The 17,636-nt window shown below is 38.2% G+C and overlaps 1 protein-coding gene across 1 annotated transcript in view; it reads right to left on the reverse strand.

Moving 5' to 3' along the window:
• Positions 1–17,636, reverse strand: part of si:dkey-119f1.1 (Structural maintenance of chromosomes protein 6-like) — a 45,976-nt gene that overhangs the window by 15,099 nt on the left and 13,241 nt on the right. The window contains exons 3-9 of the mRNA XM_056263751.1: positions 5,702–5,807; positions 5,478–5,614; positions 3,365–3,426; positions 3,190–3,270; positions 3,001–3,102; positions 2,740–2,859; positions 2,009–2,107 (exon numbers count right to left, since the gene is read on the reverse strand). Coding sequence (XP_056119726.1) covers positions 2,009–2,107; positions 2,740–2,859; positions 3,001–3,102; positions 3,190–3,270; positions 3,365–3,426; positions 5,478–5,614; positions 5,702–5,807 — 707 coding nt within the window. The remainder of the gene's footprint in view (positions 1–2,008; positions 2,108–2,739; positions 2,860–3,000; positions 3,103–3,189; positions 3,271–3,364; positions 3,427–5,477; positions 5,615–5,701; positions 5,808–17,636) is intronic.

A 17,636-nucleotide genomic window follows, 5' to 3' on the forward strand; every position in this document is an offset into this window, starting at 1 on the left:
ACTGTCAATCAAACATAATTAGATTTAAATTAGCATTTTCTTCACAATGAAAGAACTATTAGGGCTGCTGGTTGTGTACAACTCAACAGAGCTCTGTAACAATGGCTTTGAGGCTGGAGCCCAGGGTTGCTAAAAGATGACAGTATGAAAGCAACTGGAATATCAATGAGGTTGCAGGCCTGATGTACTGTGCCCAAGAGCAAATTTTGGCAGTAATGGCCTGCTGTTTCAAATGGTCTCTTATGAAAAAAATGTATGCATGTTACAGGAGCATTAAGAACTTGTGTTTTGTCATTTGGGTTTTTGAGTGTTTCTCATTGTTATCAAAACACAATAAGAATAAGGAAATCCTGGTCTGCCGAACCTGATTGTAATCTTTAAATGTTAATGGGCAGGGGGAAAAAAAGCACTTCAGAAAAAAACAGAAGTCATGTCTTCATTGTGTTTATAAATTTGCAGCCCGATAGAAAAATTTGCCCGTGCTCTCCTCAGAGGCGTTGTGTCAACAAACTAATCTTATTGTAAAACTAGATGGAAAGAAATGGCCAAACAGGCTGTTTCAATCTGATTGGATGACTTTAAAGGGATAGGTTACCCAAAAATTGTCTCAACATTTACTCACCCTCAAGTTGTACCAAACCTGTATGAGTTTCTTTCTTCTGCTGAACACAAAATAAGATATTTTGAAGAATGTTGGTAACTATTGATTGATAGACCCAATTGACTTCCATAGTATTTTTTTTTTTCCTACTATGGAAGTCAATGGGAACCATCAACTGTTTGATTACCAACATTCTTTAAAATATCTCATACATGAAGAAACTCGTAAAGATTTTGAAAACCTTGATGGTGAGTAAATGAGAGAATTTAGATTTTTGGGTTAACTATCCCTTTAAGCAATTTTGAGCACTTCTGAGGAAGAACTTAATGGTTAACGGCATCAAAGTTGGAATGTTATACAGACTTTTGTGTTTGATGCACTTTGTAGTAATTTCCTTTAAAATCATTTCCACAAATTTGAAGTATTTTCAATACAACCATGCGACTGTTGTGCTATTACTTACATTCAATTTGGTTACACTTTATTTTAAGGTGCCCTGAATACTGTAATAATACAAATAAGTACTGATATACAACTTGCTATATCTTACTATATCAACATACATAATACTATAATTATGAGTATGGTTTAGGATTAGTTGCTTGTAATTATGCATAATTTACTGTTATTACTATAGTAAGTACATGTAAGATGTGTAACGGACACTTGTGCGCCAGAAAAACAAGCGAGCAGCCATCTTTAGAATATTGTCTTTGAACCTCTGTTTTTGTGGTAGCTCTGTATATTTCTATCGCATCGCTGTCGAAGAGTAAGCTGGTGAAGTGGATTTACTTATTGTAGAGTTAACAAAATTTATCATGAGCATTGTAATGTTTGAAGCAACATTATGTCATAACAAATGTCAGTAGACCATGAAGATTTTAAAACGAGCGGTTCATTCATGAATCCTGTGGAAATATAAAACCTGAAGACAGAACACAATGAGCTCAGCGCTGAAAAAGGGATGGGCTACATACGATCTATATGTCAGGCAAGAACAAACTCCCACATTTGAATCGGAACAACAAAACTGAATAACAAACCAAATCATTGTGTACTATATTTGTCCTTCTCACTGTTATTTTATCAAACTTTTTATTTTATTTTGTGTAAACGCCTTCAACTTAATGTTACCAATGCTTTGTCAATTTAAAGATTTTTTACCATGACAGTGAAGCCACTTGAATTTGAATCTGTGTTGTGGAATAATGCAATTCAGAAAAACCCGACCCTTAATTGTGAAGACAAAAATGGTAAATTATGGCTTTACTCGTCATTCTCATTCTAGCCAAAAAACGCCTACTTAAAAGCTGAAATCTGGACCAGACTGTATCCTGTAGTCAAATGTCAAGTTACATGACACTAGAGGATACTGGACCACAGGAACTATAGACAATATTCAATCACCTCCCACTCTTCCACTTTCTTGTCATATTTGACGGTGGATTTCTCTTCAGCAGCGATTCGTTCTCTCATGGGCTTCACCTCCTGCTCCACCTCTGCCACCTGATGTACACAGACATACATTTCAGTATGAGAAGACAATGACAGCAAAAGCAACTCACACCAATCTTCAGTTATATGAGATATTTAAAGAGCTTTTAACATTTTCAACTTTCTTTAGTGTGTAATGTTGCTGTTTGAGGATGAAAAAGTTCTGCAAAGTTACAGAGTCACTCGAAAGGGAGTTATTCTCTGTATCAGTGAGCACTGTTTCTGAACTCCCTGAAACACCTCTATTGTAGTCTTGTAGTTTTCTTCTGAGAACGTGCACGTCACAATATTCCTCAATTAAATAATTCCCACCCATATGCAAAATAAAGGGGCGGGGTTGAGTTGTGTTAATATAGTGTGTTGAAACTCGCGGTTATGGTTTTCATTAAAATGAACCATTCATTTGTGAATCAGACTATATCATGATTGAATCAATGAATCATGCTGTATGTTTGTTGTTGTGTGCAACTTAATTGAAATGGGATGTTAAAAGTACAAAAAACGCTTTACACCGTAAAAAAAACACTACAAAGCCATTACAAATATAATACGATTAATAAATCGATCAAATCTGGTTCGGAATTTGGAATTTTGATTAGATCCATGCAGTCAGAGCTCATGTTGTGCAGGCGGTGATTCCTGACCAGAGCCCAGGCCATCTGATTCTTCAGCTCATCCAACTTCTGCTGCATTTCATCGAGTGAAGCCAGGTTTTTATAGCGCTCTTCTTTCTCGTGGTACTTTCTCTTTAGTTCTTGCAGAGTCTGCGTGAGAGGAAAGGGTGTGCCAGAAATAAACTATGCAGTCGTCTCAAAGAACAACTAGTTCAGCAATCCAAATCACATTTTGTTTTCCAAAGCTGCTCCACCCAAGGCATAGAAAGGTGTGATTATTTTAGCACTCACCTCCCTGTGTTTCTCCACTGTATTATGGGTCATGGTCTTGGTCTTCATGATGTAGCTGTAATCTTCCTTCATCTGATCAAGCTGAGTGGCTTTCATGAAAAACTGCAAAAAAAGAGCAATACAAATTTCAAGTTTCCATTTGTCTTAAGGGAAGCAAATTCACACGTACACACAACCATTAAGACTCACTTTGTATTTGTCCCCCTCTCCTTTGGAGTGGAGAAAGTGTTTACTCATTTCCTGGGTAAGGATAGAGACCGGATTGTCCACCTGAGGACGGAAGAACCAAACAGATTCATCAAAACAGATTACTTAAATAGTTTTGAGCAAGCATTTTGAAAACTGAGAAGATCTTGAGAAATACCTGGATGTTAAAGTGATCCAAAATGAAGATCAGTTCTTCCTTTTTGGATGACACTAGGTGACCTAATTATAAAGGGAGGCAAATAATAAATCAAATAGTCAGACTTTTGTGCTGATTTAGCTGTCATGTGGTAGAAGCTAAGCGAATCGGGCAGATCCAAACACGTACAGGTTGTGTGACATGCCCTTGCCCTCAAAACCCATGAACAAAACTATGCAAGGTAAAATAAATATGAACCAGACTACAACAAATACAGGTTGACTAAAGAGTATAAACATGGTTCATACCAACCAACCACAGTGTGTTTTCTGCAGTGAATTACTAAGCATGAAGCTATTGAATTTGGTTTGATTAAATATATGAAGTACCAACGTAGCACTGAAATTGTCAATTTAAACCAGTGGAGCAACAGACATATGTTGTGCATATGTGCACATCTGACTCGACTGGCTGTCGATTACACATCACGAAAGAATTAGATCCTGGCTTTAATTACGAGCGCTTCAGCAAATCTTCACTTGCCTTTGTCACGACAGCACAGACGTTAAAAGTTCAGGGCTCCATTGTTTGGAGAAAAAAATAAATAAAATCATACTGAGATTTTGATTCTGAGATGAACGCTTTAAAAAAAATTAAATTCCTTTAAAAATAAAAAGCTTCAGGTTTGCTGTGCTTGCTTGTAAGGCAACACAATCTGAACAAAAATGTTGTGATTATATATCAACACAGGGCTCCAGACTAACATTTGGGAACAATCAACAAGCACTAAGTTCTACAGATGGTGACGCCAGTACCTGATTTGGTAGCGCTAAGGGGGGGATTGTTAATCAAAAAGGCAATTTAATCATAAAAATTATATTATTAGTAACTGCATATAAAACATTACTATGTAATATTACATGTTTATTTCTCGGAAATGCACATTTGAAAAGTAAAGCACTAAGCTTGAGTTGAGATGCAGATACAATTTACTTTTAGCAACAACCTACATTTTTTATATTCTACTCTTATTAAATGTACCATTGTTCTTCTATAGAATCATACTGAACTGACCGACATCTTCATTGATTATAAAAGGAGCACTCTTTACTTACTTTCTGCGTAATTCTTCGCAATTTGAAGAAGTTTTTTTATGTGACTTTGTGACTGTTCCTACTTCATTATTTAGTACAAAAAGTGTCAAACTTTGACAAAAATTGATTTCTTGACGATTCAATTTTTTATAATAGGGAATTCACAATATCTAAACATCTATTTAAAAGCAAAGCGTGGGGAAAAAACACTACTTTAGGGAGTGGAAATGGCTAATATGCAAATAAGTGCTCCTCTGCCAACATCTACTGGTTATAGTGGCAATTTCTTACTTTTCTTACTTTTTTTTATTTTTAAATAAAAACATTTGTTTGGCACGTGTTAGTTTTCCTACATCTTTAAACTTTTAGTTTTACAAATGGGGACAATCTTTGATAGATGAACAAATAATGTTTTTGGCCATCACATTAAAAAAATAACATTTAGACTGGGTTAGGGTTAGGGTGCTTTGAAATGCTGGAAAAAGTGTAAACCACTTGAAAGTCCTTGAAAAGTGCTCAAATGCCACTCTCAAAAGGTTGTACGAACCCTACAATGAAAACTGTAAAAACATTTGACCATTTCTGCCACAATACCATGGTTACAGTTAGCGTAACTACATTAAATCCATGGTGAATGGTGCTGATTTGTGGACTGAAAAGCCTAACTTAGTTCACGGCACGTTTCACCTGGTTTCCACGTCAGCACGGTTTGATCTAAAATGTATGCAAAAAGGACAACAGACAACATGCTCATAACTACACTAAGCCATAATGGTAATTTTGATTTTATTTTGATTTCAGCACTACTTATCCCGGGTTTAAACCTGTTTAAGCAATTATATCAACTGATTAACAATTTCAATTGAATTTGTTACATGATTAATCAATCACTATTAACCAGACAAATCAATATTTGCTGAAAAAAATGTGCCTCTTGAAGAGTAAATTCCTCAGTCTGAAATTAGTACTAAATTAACGTTATCTCACAGCCCTAGATTAAACTACCCAAAGGTAAAATGGTTTTGTAATTGTAAGTATACCTGTTTTACTTCTTAGTTTATAAGTCCGCAGTCCCTCGCTGGAGATACGAAGATCTATGATGATGGATTCACCAAAAACCTCTGGTTTATACGCATCACGACCCCTGTTCCTCAGAGTGATGGACACGTCTGCAGAGCTGAACATTATAAAGACACAAAACAGCGTGAGAGACTATAAACAGACTGTGACAACATGCAGAAAAAGCAGGACAGGAGTGCTGTACCTCTCTCCTTCCTTAACAAATCCTTTGAGTGAGGAGCCTCTGTTGGTGGTGTGAGCTTTACCGCCCAGGGCCACAATCAGAGCCGTCAGCACCGCACTTTTCCCACCTAACACACAAATACACATGAAGCCATTAAAAACTTTCCAGCATTGACAATGTAAAACCAGCTTTCACAAAACTCATAATAGGTTGTTTTCTTATTATTACCTCTGATAGGTCTATTTAAAAATCTATGATTATGTAATCTCTCTTCACATTTGGTAAAACTGTAGTAAGCTAATCTAAAGATTTTAAATTCACCCCTTACCAGACATTACAAATATTCATTTTAGGGCTGTCAACTTTAACGCAATTAACACAGCATCCGATTTTTCTGTTATCCTTTGGTTAGTATTATATTATATGATCACACTCCTCTTCATGCAAATGCTTTTAAACCTTTAAAGGGGTCATATACTGGTACATGCACTTTTACAAGTTGATTGTACTGAAATGTGTGTTGGCAGTGCCTGTACACAACCATCATATAATGATAAAAATCCATCCAGTGTTTTTTTTTTTTAAATCTCCTTATATGTTTTCCCTGTCTCAAATCGACATCACACGGTAAGACGCCCCGTTTCAACACAGACCCGCCCTGAGCGAGCTGTCATCATAGTCCGTCATTGTTGATACGCTGGAGCAGAATGGCGTCTAATCGATTGTGGTGTTCTGTTCAGTCATTTTGATGTTCCCAAATCCGAACCGCTGAAGACGCAGTGGCTGAGTTTTGTTTTCGAAGGGAATATTCCCCACGAGCAACGTCAATGCTTTCTTGTTTGCGTGAATCATTTCTCACCAGACTGCTTTATAAACGAGGAGGGTCAGTATTCACAACTTTCCTGCGAGTCTTATTGGGCGTCGCCATGACACACGATACTTCCTGTTGCCGGTATCTAAGTTCCGGTTTAGCCTTAGCAGGGAGACAGACGACAGCAATGAAGCTAGCAAACAAGGGACACTACTCGCGGCACAAACAAAAGGAGGAAAACTGATTACTTATAAATATTAAATGTGACAGACTACGCAATGGCTCCTTGTGGCTCAACGTGTGCCGTTGTCGGGTGCACAAACAACACGCGAAAACTGAAGGACTTTATGAACGGGATCTGTTTCCAACATAAACGGACCCGCTTGACCTGTTGCCCAGCACCCTACGCACTCCATTCAATGCCGAAGTCAGTACATGCAAGCCCTGTCTTTCCACTAACCACTGCATTCTGGACCTGAATCAGCCATAACATAATGTTGATGACATTTTTGTACATTAACGGCATTGCACACTACAGTAGGCTACTGCATAAATTCAATATTTCGAACACAGACATTGTCCTGCACTTTACTTAGAATAAAAACTGCAGTTAAGCTGTTTTTGTAAGGGGTATTCTTTATTGTTTTCAATAATTTACAGATTTAATGTGTAGCAAGATCGCTCTAACAGCCTATACCTACCTTCCAAATGACAGCTGCTGCATGGCTACAAGATTTTCCTAGCCCTGCAATGCATGAACAGCCGACTGTTTCGATTATACCAATCGGCCTCGTCATTATCCAAGCAAGTTGTTTGGGCTTGTTGATGCTCTGACTCGGCTTGACCTCAGCCTTAAGGAAGATGAACTCGTCGTATTTTGTACACAGTATTTTTCCAATTTTGTTGCTGTGTAGATAGTTGTAAGCCTCTGTGCTCTTATAATTTCGTAGTGTCTCACCATCAACACCCTCACAAAGCACGAAATAGTTAACGATATCCACATAGCTAACGTCTGGCCACAATTTCATATCGTCTACCCATTCCGTTAAGGTAGACGGATGGGGCACTTTAACTGTTCTATCGCCAGTTCTCGTAAGATAGTCAGGTCCATGGGACCATCTGTGAGATGTGCTCATTTTGCCAGCGGCGTTGTTGTAAGAGTATAGCACTTCTACTCCTAAATACTAATAGCGTTTAGCTGATAGCAGCAGCTACAGGCTAATGTAAACAGGAAGTTTGATACCGGCTTGTTCTAAGCATTCTACGTTACCATAGCGATTCATGGAAAGGTCAAAGTTCGGGAAAGTTGTGGATAAAGCTGGTTTTGCTAAGAAGCTGCTCCTGAAAAAAGAACCGGTACCAACTATTCGTGTTCCTGCTACACCTCCAGAAGAAGTGAGTGTGAATTTTTATTAACCTTTATATTAATCTTTGCAAATCGCTTGCACGCTTCACGATGAATGCGGCTAAGGTTTACACTTAGGGTACATTACGGCATGTTTTCGGTGTACGACGTTCTCAATATAATTCATAATCCCACGTTTATACTGAACAACGCGTTATGGTTATTGTGTTATTACAAACACGCAGGTGTTAAAGTTAACGTGGTAACACTACACTAAGCTTACTTGTGTAGATGGTTTATAACAGTGTCTGTTACTGATTAAGAATGTCAAAAATATCAAACTGATACGGTTGCACAGATGTGTCCTCAGAGACTCCCGCTGCCATTCTTTCTCTTAAAAATATAACCCAAACTGTTGTCAAGGCAACACTCCACGTGTGTTGTGTCAAAACGCCCCACAGAACAGAGAGGCGGAGTGACCAAAGCTCATTATCATTTAAAGGCATATGCACTGAAACGGCGTACTGAAAACAGAGCTGTTTTTGACCAGGTAAAATAAGTGTTTACTTACAATACTAATGAGAATTTTTAATTAAAGTATATTAAAAACTTTTCATTTAGACCCTAAAGAATCATATTAACTTGTATAAAAATGGCATTATACGACCCCTTTAAAGCACGACAAGACAAAAGAGAATGCGCTGTCTGTGAATGTCCTGTCTATGTGACACACACACAACGCACAGAAAGACGTGCGCACAGACAGCGTGCCAGAAACGAGTTCTCTTTTGCGCTTGAACGAACAATAACACACACAATTATGCCAAAATGTCAGTTTTGTCAAGTATCCTCATAAGAGCAGTCTTAAATTAGTTAAATAGTCTTAAATTAACGTAAAGAGTTGTGAGAGAACGAGACGTGTGTAGTGCAGCAGCGGCTGGTCTTAAAGTGGCTGTTTGATAACTGTTTTTAATTTCCGTATATGTCCTACCTGTCTAACAGGGCGAAGGTAAATATGACATTTATTATGGGTTTAGGTGAGGATTGTTTGAAGTTTACTTAAATTAAAAGCCTAATAAAATGGCTATAATGTTTAAAATTGGGGAAAAAAACATTTTCATGAGGCATCAGTAGCTGTATTAGTATCAGTGATACTGGCCTTCATTCATAAAAAGCCATTAAACAAGTATTTAAAATATACTGTCTTTATGTTGTCTCTACATTAATTTGGAGATTAACTTTGAAATTATTACATTATAAAAAGTATAAAAAGACGTATAAAAACTTTTTTTAAATTATGATTAATCTAGGTCATTTTTTTTATCGATTGACAGCACTAGTTTATTTCAAAAAGCTGTCAGCTGATTAAGGATCAAACTAGAGAGCTCTTATAATTAATGCAAGAAACATTCATGAGAGCCACATTTCACACTTAAAGAGCTGCTGTGTTCCTCAACAAGGGGTCTGTGGCCCTCTAGTGGTCTGGACTGTGGTGTCCCTATTGTATCTCGAAAATGTTTTCCTGTCATCACTTACTCACCCTCAAGTTGTTCTAAACCTGTATGAATTAATTTCTTCTGTAGAATTCAAAAGAAGATATTTTCAAGAATGTTGGTAATCAAACAGTTCCTGGACCCCATTGACTTCCATAGTTTTTTTATACTATAGAAGTCAATGGGAACCGTCAACTGTCAGGTTTCCAACATTCTTCAAAATATCTTCTTTTGTGTTCAAAAGAAGAAAGAAACTTGTACAGATTTAGAACAACTTGAGGGTGAGATTCATTTTTAATAATGATTTAAATATATTTTAGTTACACTTGACAAAACACTGTTGATTCTGTTTTATCATGGTTTTATCGAATCAATTTTGTTCTTTTCTTTGGTGTCCTGGTATGGGAATTAATTTATCTTTAAAGGGATACTCCACCGTTTTTCACAATAAACTATGTTATTCCCTTAACTAAGACGAGTTGATACATACCTCTCTCATCTCAGTGCGTGCACTCAATCACTCTGACGCGCGGTGACACTTTGATAGCACTTAACTTAGCACAGTTCATTCATTAGGATCCAAGCAGAGAAGCGACCAAACACCTCCACGTTTTCCCTATTTAAATACAGTTACACGAGTAACATTCTTGTAACTCGACCAAGAATGGTGACACAAAATAAAACGTTGCGCTTTTCTAAGCGTGTAAAGTGGATAACTATAATGTATGGCGGAATACCATAGCAAGTGCTTGGGAGCACTTCGACTCGGCAAATATATATCTATGGACTCGGCGCAGTAATATCATCACTCCGGAGAGGGAGAGGGGGGAGAGGACTTTTCACAAGTGATGATATTACAGCTCCCAAGCACTTGCTGTGGTATTCCGCCATACATTATAGTTATCCACTTTACACGCTTAGAAAAGCGCAAAAACGGTGGAGTATCCCTTTAAAGAGCCTGAACTCCTTTAACCAAATTGTGAAATGGTCCAGTAGGTTGATTGGAGTCGCTACATAACGCTGCTTCACTGTATACCAGGCAGGTACAGCGAATAGATGTTTCAATTTTAAGTGACAGGAATCATCCCCTGCATTGAGTTCCAGCACCTTCCGTTTAATCGACAGTTTAGTGTACAACAAAATGGTATAAGAACAGATTTGTCCCTGTAGTGATTAATCATATGAATAGTCATAAGATGAAGTAGTGGGTTTATTATAATGTTTTAGTGGTTAGTAGGGGTGCAAGATATATCGACTCAATATCGTTATCGAGATATCACGTTGCCCGATATTATATTGAAAGTCTCGTGATAATTATGCGATATTTGTTTATGATGCGTCCCGTCCAACATGCACCTCTCGAAAAATACATGTCGCTTGGTAGCGTTGCATTCCCCCCCCCCCCAGGCCACTCTGCGTGGAGCCTCCGCAGGAACATAAATCAGTGAAGAAATAGACAGACAACAAAACGAAGTGAAAGAAAAGAAAGGACTTAAAGAGAGAGCGAAGGGAGCCAGTGGAGCAAAAGAAAGAACACAAAAGTAATAAAATGAGTGTTGCTCAGGGAGAAGACGAAATAACAGAGATTGAAGAGGAAACTTTAATGGCCAAAAGTAATGCCTTCTCGGTAGCTTGGAAATACTTTGTCTTTAAGCCAACAGATGTTGCACAGGCTAATGTACTATGCAAAACGTGTCGAATTGTGGCAAGTAAGCCGCACAAAAGGCAATACAACAAACCTATATTCGCATCTTAAGAACCACCACAAGCCACTTTACAATGAGTGCATGATACTACCCCAAAAAACCTGTTGCTGTTAATACGCCAGAGCTAGACAAACAAGACTCGCTAAGCGAGTGCTTTTGCTAGTGTGGCACAAAGTACGACAAAAACGAAGTCACCAATGCTAGTACGTACTTTTTGGCCAAAGATATGATACCCATCCAACACAGTGGAAAAGAAAGGCTTCAAGAAGCTTCTGAATGTACTAGTCAAACGGTACCAAATCCCATCCCGCATCTATTTCTTACAGGTAGCTATCCCACAACTTTAATGAACAGTGCAGAAAGGCGGTGGAGGCAGAGTTTGGAGTTGGAAAGATTGAATATTTTTCATCCACGACCGACCTCTGGTCCAGCCGCACTACGGAACCGTACATAAGTCTCACTGTGCACTATATTACGCCCGAGTACGAACTCGTCAGCAAATGCTTTCAGACTTCCTACTTCCCTGAGGACCACACGGGACAAAACATCTCCGTTGGCCTAAGGGATGCCCTGGATTCATGGGGGTTGCATCCAGAGCATCAGGTGGCTATAACGACTGACTACGGGAGCAATATAAAGAAGGCTGCGGAACTCAACAAATGGCAGAGGATACAATGCTTTGGGCACCTGTTGCACAATGCTGTTGGTAATTATTATATTATTTGTAACTTTCATTAAATGTATAAGGGATAGGATTTTTATTAGTGTATACTGACATAATATTGTATAGATCTCGAAGCTGACACAATCATATATTTATTTTATACGACACATTTCAATAAAACTGAAAAGATAGACCCATTTAAATAAACCTTTATTTCTCTTTCACTATTTGTTGCTAGAACTGGTTTTATTAGATACAAAGTGCTAATGCATGTATTATGCCTTGTGTGATGACCAGTGGTGGAATGTATGTAACTTAGTACACTTACTCAAGTACTGTACTTACAAATGTTGAGGTACTTGTACTTTACTTGGGTCTTTTCTTTTCATGCCACTTTCTACTTCGCTACATTTCTGAGAGAAATATTGTACTTTTTACTCCACTACATTCATCTGACAGCTTTAGTTACTTGTTACTTTTCAAATTTAGATTTTTGCACACAAAACAGTTTATACGATGTTTTATTATAAATGTAACTACACAGGCATATAACGGCCTATCAGTCCAGCTGAAATGATTAGACCATTAAACACACAACTGTTTGGATCCTTTACACTTTCTAAAACTTGATTTTTCAGCATTAAGTACTTTTACTTTTAATACTTTATATTAGGGCTGCACGATTTGGGCCAAAATGATAATCACGATTATTTTGATCAATATTGAGATCACGATTATTTGTTGATTTTAACCAAAACAAATTTTATTGTCACATAGGCTAATTATAACTGCCTTCACATCCATATTGTGCTACATTCCTGCTAATGTAGGCCTAAAACTATGTTCATCAAAATAAAATAGGTCCTCTTATTCACCAAAATTCAGTGCATCTCCTTAAAGAATAAATAAAAATAAAGAAAACAATAAAGAAAATGTAGCAAAACTTCAAAAAGGCACTATTTTACATTTTACATTGTGTAAATATATTTTAGGAAGCAAAATATAAACTTGCATTGTACCTGCATGGATGTGAATAAAACGCATAAAATATACAATCAATAAAAAAAACTAATATTCCATAACAGAATGTAACCAAATGAGAACATGTCAAGGCAGAACTATGCACTGGAAGTTCGATTAATGGATGGAATTCAGAGTCATTGTTATTTGACGCTTAAGAAATGTAAAATGTTGTGATACAGTGTCAGTGATTAGTTGTGAAATCATACTGCATAAATAGAATCTTATTTAATCATCCATATGAAAGTTTATGCGCTCAAATTATTTCTATTTATTAAACAATAGTTCAAAACAAGACGTTTGTAGTACTGATTATTGGAGTCCATTAATCGAACTTTCATGCCTCTTATATAGTAATTATATATTACTATGTAGTATGTACCAATTTACTAATGCAAATTTACTAATGCTCACCCTCGGTCTCTCACGCGCACTGTCACTCGGTCTCTCTCGCGCGCAGACACAATCGGTATCTCTCGCGCACGGGAGAGGCGCATGCGCACGCGGCGACTCGAAGCTACAGGTGTCGGTGTGCTCGTTGTGTTTGTCAATTGTTTCGCGTGTTTTTGTGCGTCTTAAGAATAACTTTTTTTCTTTCCCCAACACTGTTGGATGCGGGATTTTTGTCTAGACCCTACGGAACTGGTAAAGGAGGAGGCTAAATGGAGAAAATGGGGATTATTGTTTTACTGACATTGATCCACCTGAGCTTGTGTGTTTTCAAATCACCTCAGGATTCGGCAAGAATCCAATATTCCCGGGACTTTCTATTACAATGGTACAAGCCCAACAGTGTGAAGCAACCCGCGGGTTTTGGTTATCCTGATTTGGGAAGTTTTTCACATGTTGCTGTCGGAAATAAACAAGATCGCTCTCGACAAAAGGATTGTACATTTAAGATTCGGAAGAGAGGACGGAAAGGAGGTGTTCGTCAGAGAATGAAAAACCAAACTCTTTCTAAGATTCCTCTCCCTACAATTTTGTTAACTAATGTACAGTCTTTACGGAAGAAGACGGATGAGCTTCAAGCGATGGTGAAATTTCAGCATGACTTTAGGAATGTTGGCGTGATGGCGTTCACGGAGACTTGGCTCTCCGAGAGGGATTCGGATTCGAGCCTAAGACTGGACGATTTCGGAGTGCCCGTTCGTATGGATCGGGATGAGACGGTAACCGGTAAAGAGCAAGGAGGTGGGGTATGTCTGTATATTAGAGACAGATGGTGTAAATCGGTGCACGTGAAGGGGAAAGTGTGCACGAAAGGCACTAAAGACCTGTGTACTTGCCCCGTGAGTTTCCTCAGTTGTTCGTCACGGTTGTTTACATCCACCCCCGAGCAAATGAGGATAATGCGGTAAGGGAGATTGAACGTGTGGTTTATGAACTGCAAACTGCATCTCCCGATGCACCCTGTTTCATTCTGGGAGATTTTAATAAGTGTTCTTTGAAGAAATCACTGGGCCATTTTAATCAGTATGTAACTTGTCCAACACGTAAGGATTCAATCCTGGACTTGTGTTATGGGTCAATTAAAGGAGCTTACAAGTCATTCGGTAAACCACCTTTGGGAACATCAGATCATAATATGATTTTACTTGTCCCTATATATAAAACCGTGCTGAAACGGGAAAAGGCACAGGTTATTAAGACGAAAGACTGGTCTGCAGAGGCGACTTCACGTTTAAAAGGGTGTCTGGATTGTACAGATTGGACTGTTTTTATGGACTCTGGCTCGGACATTGATCAAGTAACAGATGAAATTTGTAGTTACGTGACGTTTTGTGAGGACATGTTAATACCTGTGAAATCATTTAAGAAATTCCCAAACAGTAAACCGTGGGTAACAAAATCAATTAAGATTCTTCTGTCAAAAAGAAATAGGGCTTTTAAAGAGGGAAATATCGTTGAGCATTATATGCTAAAAAGAGAAATTAAGTGTGAAATAAAGAGGGCTAAAACAGTATATAAGGAAGATCTTGAGTTAAAATTGAAAGAGGGGAATTTAGGTTCTGTCTGGGAGGGGATGCATTTAATCACAGGTCAGGATAAGAGGAAAATAAATAATACAATTAGTTTAAACGGATTCAGTTCAGATGCAGCTTTATCACAGGAATTTAATACATTTTATACGAGATTTGATACGTATGATTTTAAATCAGAAATTGAGGATTTAAGAAATAAGTGTTGGATAAATAGAGAGTTTGGTTGTGTCCCTTTTGACGTAGGGGACGTGATAACAGTTTTTAAACAATGTAAAATTAGGAAGGCCATGGGGCCTGATAATATAGGAGGATGTTTACTTAAGAAATGTGCTGAGCAGCTAGGACCTATATTTTATAAAATTTTTGTCTGGTCCCTACAAATACAAAAAGTACCTGCACGGTGGAAGCAGTCTACTGTCATTCCATTGCAAAAAAAGCAGAATGCACAGTTAGTAGATGATTTTAGACCTGTGGCGCTTACATCCTTAGTGATGAAATGCCTAGAAAAATTAGTTAAGGGAGAAATAATGAAAAAGACTGAGAGTTTTCTAGATCCTCTTCAATTTGCGTACAGAAATAAAAGAGGTGTAGAAGATGCTGTTGCAACTCTCTTACATTTAGTATTTCAACATTTAGAGAAGCCGAAAACTTTTGTTAAATTACTCTTTATTGATTTTTCATCGGCTTTTAACAATATTCAGCCACATATTTTAATTGATAAACTAATTAAGGAATTTGAGTTGGATTATTATTTGGTAGGCTGGATTTTAGATTTTCTTGTACAGAGAAGACAGAGAGTCAAAGTAAACGACTGTTATTCTGAATGGTTGGTGTCATCCACTGGGTCACCCCCTGTATCATGAGTTCAATCTTCTTCCGTCTGGTAGTAGGTATAGAATGCCGCTTAGTAAAACGAATCGTTTTAAAAATTCATTTGTTCCATCAGTTGTAAAGTTTTTAAACTCTATGTAAATGTATTTATTTGTGAATGTGTATGACAGTGTTTTTATGTGTATGCCTGTTTTGCTTCAACCAAATTGCCTTCGGGAAATGAATAAAGATGAACTGAACTGAACTTTTGGACACTCGGGGTGCGTCCGAAATCGCGTACTTCCATACTATATAGTATGCGAAAAACCTAACCTAACTCTCTCGTGCACTGTTGCTCGCGCGCAGACACACTCGGTCTCTCTCGCGCACTGGGGCTCATGGAGGCACGTGATCAGACCCTATGGATCAGACAGTGGTTTACGGAGCGCTAGATTGGCTTTGCAAAAAAAAAAAAAACGTTGATACGGAGCATTCTGTGAACGGAATGACGCATTTTAAATATCGCTCGATCACACGAATTTGATCGTGGGAAGCCAAAATCGTGATTAAAATTCGATTAATCGTGCAGCCCTACTTTATATACATTTTCCTGATGATACTTACATACTTTTGCAGGACTTTTACTTTGTAACGGAGTATTTCTACAGTGTGGTATTAGTACTTTTACTTAAAGAGCAACATGCAGGTTGGACACCCCTATATAGCATAGTGTATGTTGATGATAAAACAACTAGATTTTCTGAACTGGAGTAATATATATTTAGCCATTAACGATATTTTGAGATAAATTGTGATAAAATAACTTCCGTGTCTATAAAGCCCTAACCGGAAGTGACGATGGGCGAGGGAGTCTGGTCAAGTTCAAGCTCAGGTTACAATGGATGTGAATGAAGAAAACGAGTTCTCCGATGTTGACGAGCATGCCTATGGCCCACAGGTAGGGATGGGGCCGATCCGATCCAGTGTAGGTATCGGGACAGATACCAGTGTAATTCATGTAACGGATTTTCCCGATCCAACCTGCGGAGATATCCGATATCCTACTGAAATGACTCCAAAAGTGATTCCCGCCGGCCAGTCTGGTAGCTGGCTGCAAGCTGTGGAATGGATTTGAGACTCAAATGAGACAGTCAGAGACCCCCCTCAGAAAATCCATTCCGCAGTTTGCCGCCAGCAAGCAGGACAGCATTGAGCTGTGTGTAAATACTTCACACTGGAAACACCGCAGAGCAAGACAGCAAAATGCAATGTTTGCAAATCCGTATTAATTAAACCATCTGTCTGTGATGCAAAAAATCTCCAGGTCTATAATTCTCCGGAGTAAAATGTGCGTTACAAACGACCGAATGTGTGGTGACAGACGCGGCAGTGAAGTCTGCTCTCTTCACCTGCACAAAACGCACCCAAGAATGAAAAGCCTTGTTTTTCCTAGAAGGAAAATGATGGACACGATGTCCTGACAGGCTGGAATTCGTGCAACCAGCACAAACACAAAAATTTACCATAATGGCATCTCTAAAACTCGATCTAAAACTTTCTCTGTCTTTCATTACCGCTCTAACTACAGCTGACCGCGAGCTCTTGTTTGCCTCGGCCTACGTCATATGACACGTTGCTAGCAGGAAAGGCGTATTCCAGAGCCTAGCACATTTTCATCAAAATCTCTACATCAAATGAGATTTCATTAGTAATTTCTACATATGTGTTTTTAAAAGACCTCTTCAGACAATATCAAGTATTAATTCAGTTATAAATTCAACCTGCACGTTGCTCTTTAAGTAAAGGATCTGAATACTTCTTCCACCACTAGTGATGACTTAGTGTTTATTTATGAAAAAGTAACATATAATAACTTTTTGATTTTGTCTTTACTTAATTGTATCTTTAGAAAACGCAATTAAAGATGATGCTCGCATTGACAAGGCTACAAAGTTGTGCAAAAAGATAGTGGGCCACTTTTCTCACAGCTGGAAGAAGAGGAGAGCTTTGACAGAGGCACAGAAGGAGCTCAACCTTCCAGAGCACGCACTGGTTACAGAATGCCAAACCAGATGAGGATCCAAGCAGCACATGATTGAAAGGGTGCTGGAGCAGCAGGTGGCTC

The sequence above is a fragment of the Rhinichthys klamathensis genome, unplaced genomic scaffold, assembly GCF_029890125.1.
Source record: "Rhinichthys klamathensis goyatoka isolate OS25496 unplaced genomic scaffold, OSU_Roscu_1.1 h1tg000011l_1, whole genome shotgun sequence".
NCBI classification, from domain to species: domain Eukaryota; kingdom Metazoa; phylum Chordata; class Actinopteri; order Cypriniformes; family Leuciscidae; genus Rhinichthys; species Rhinichthys klamathensis.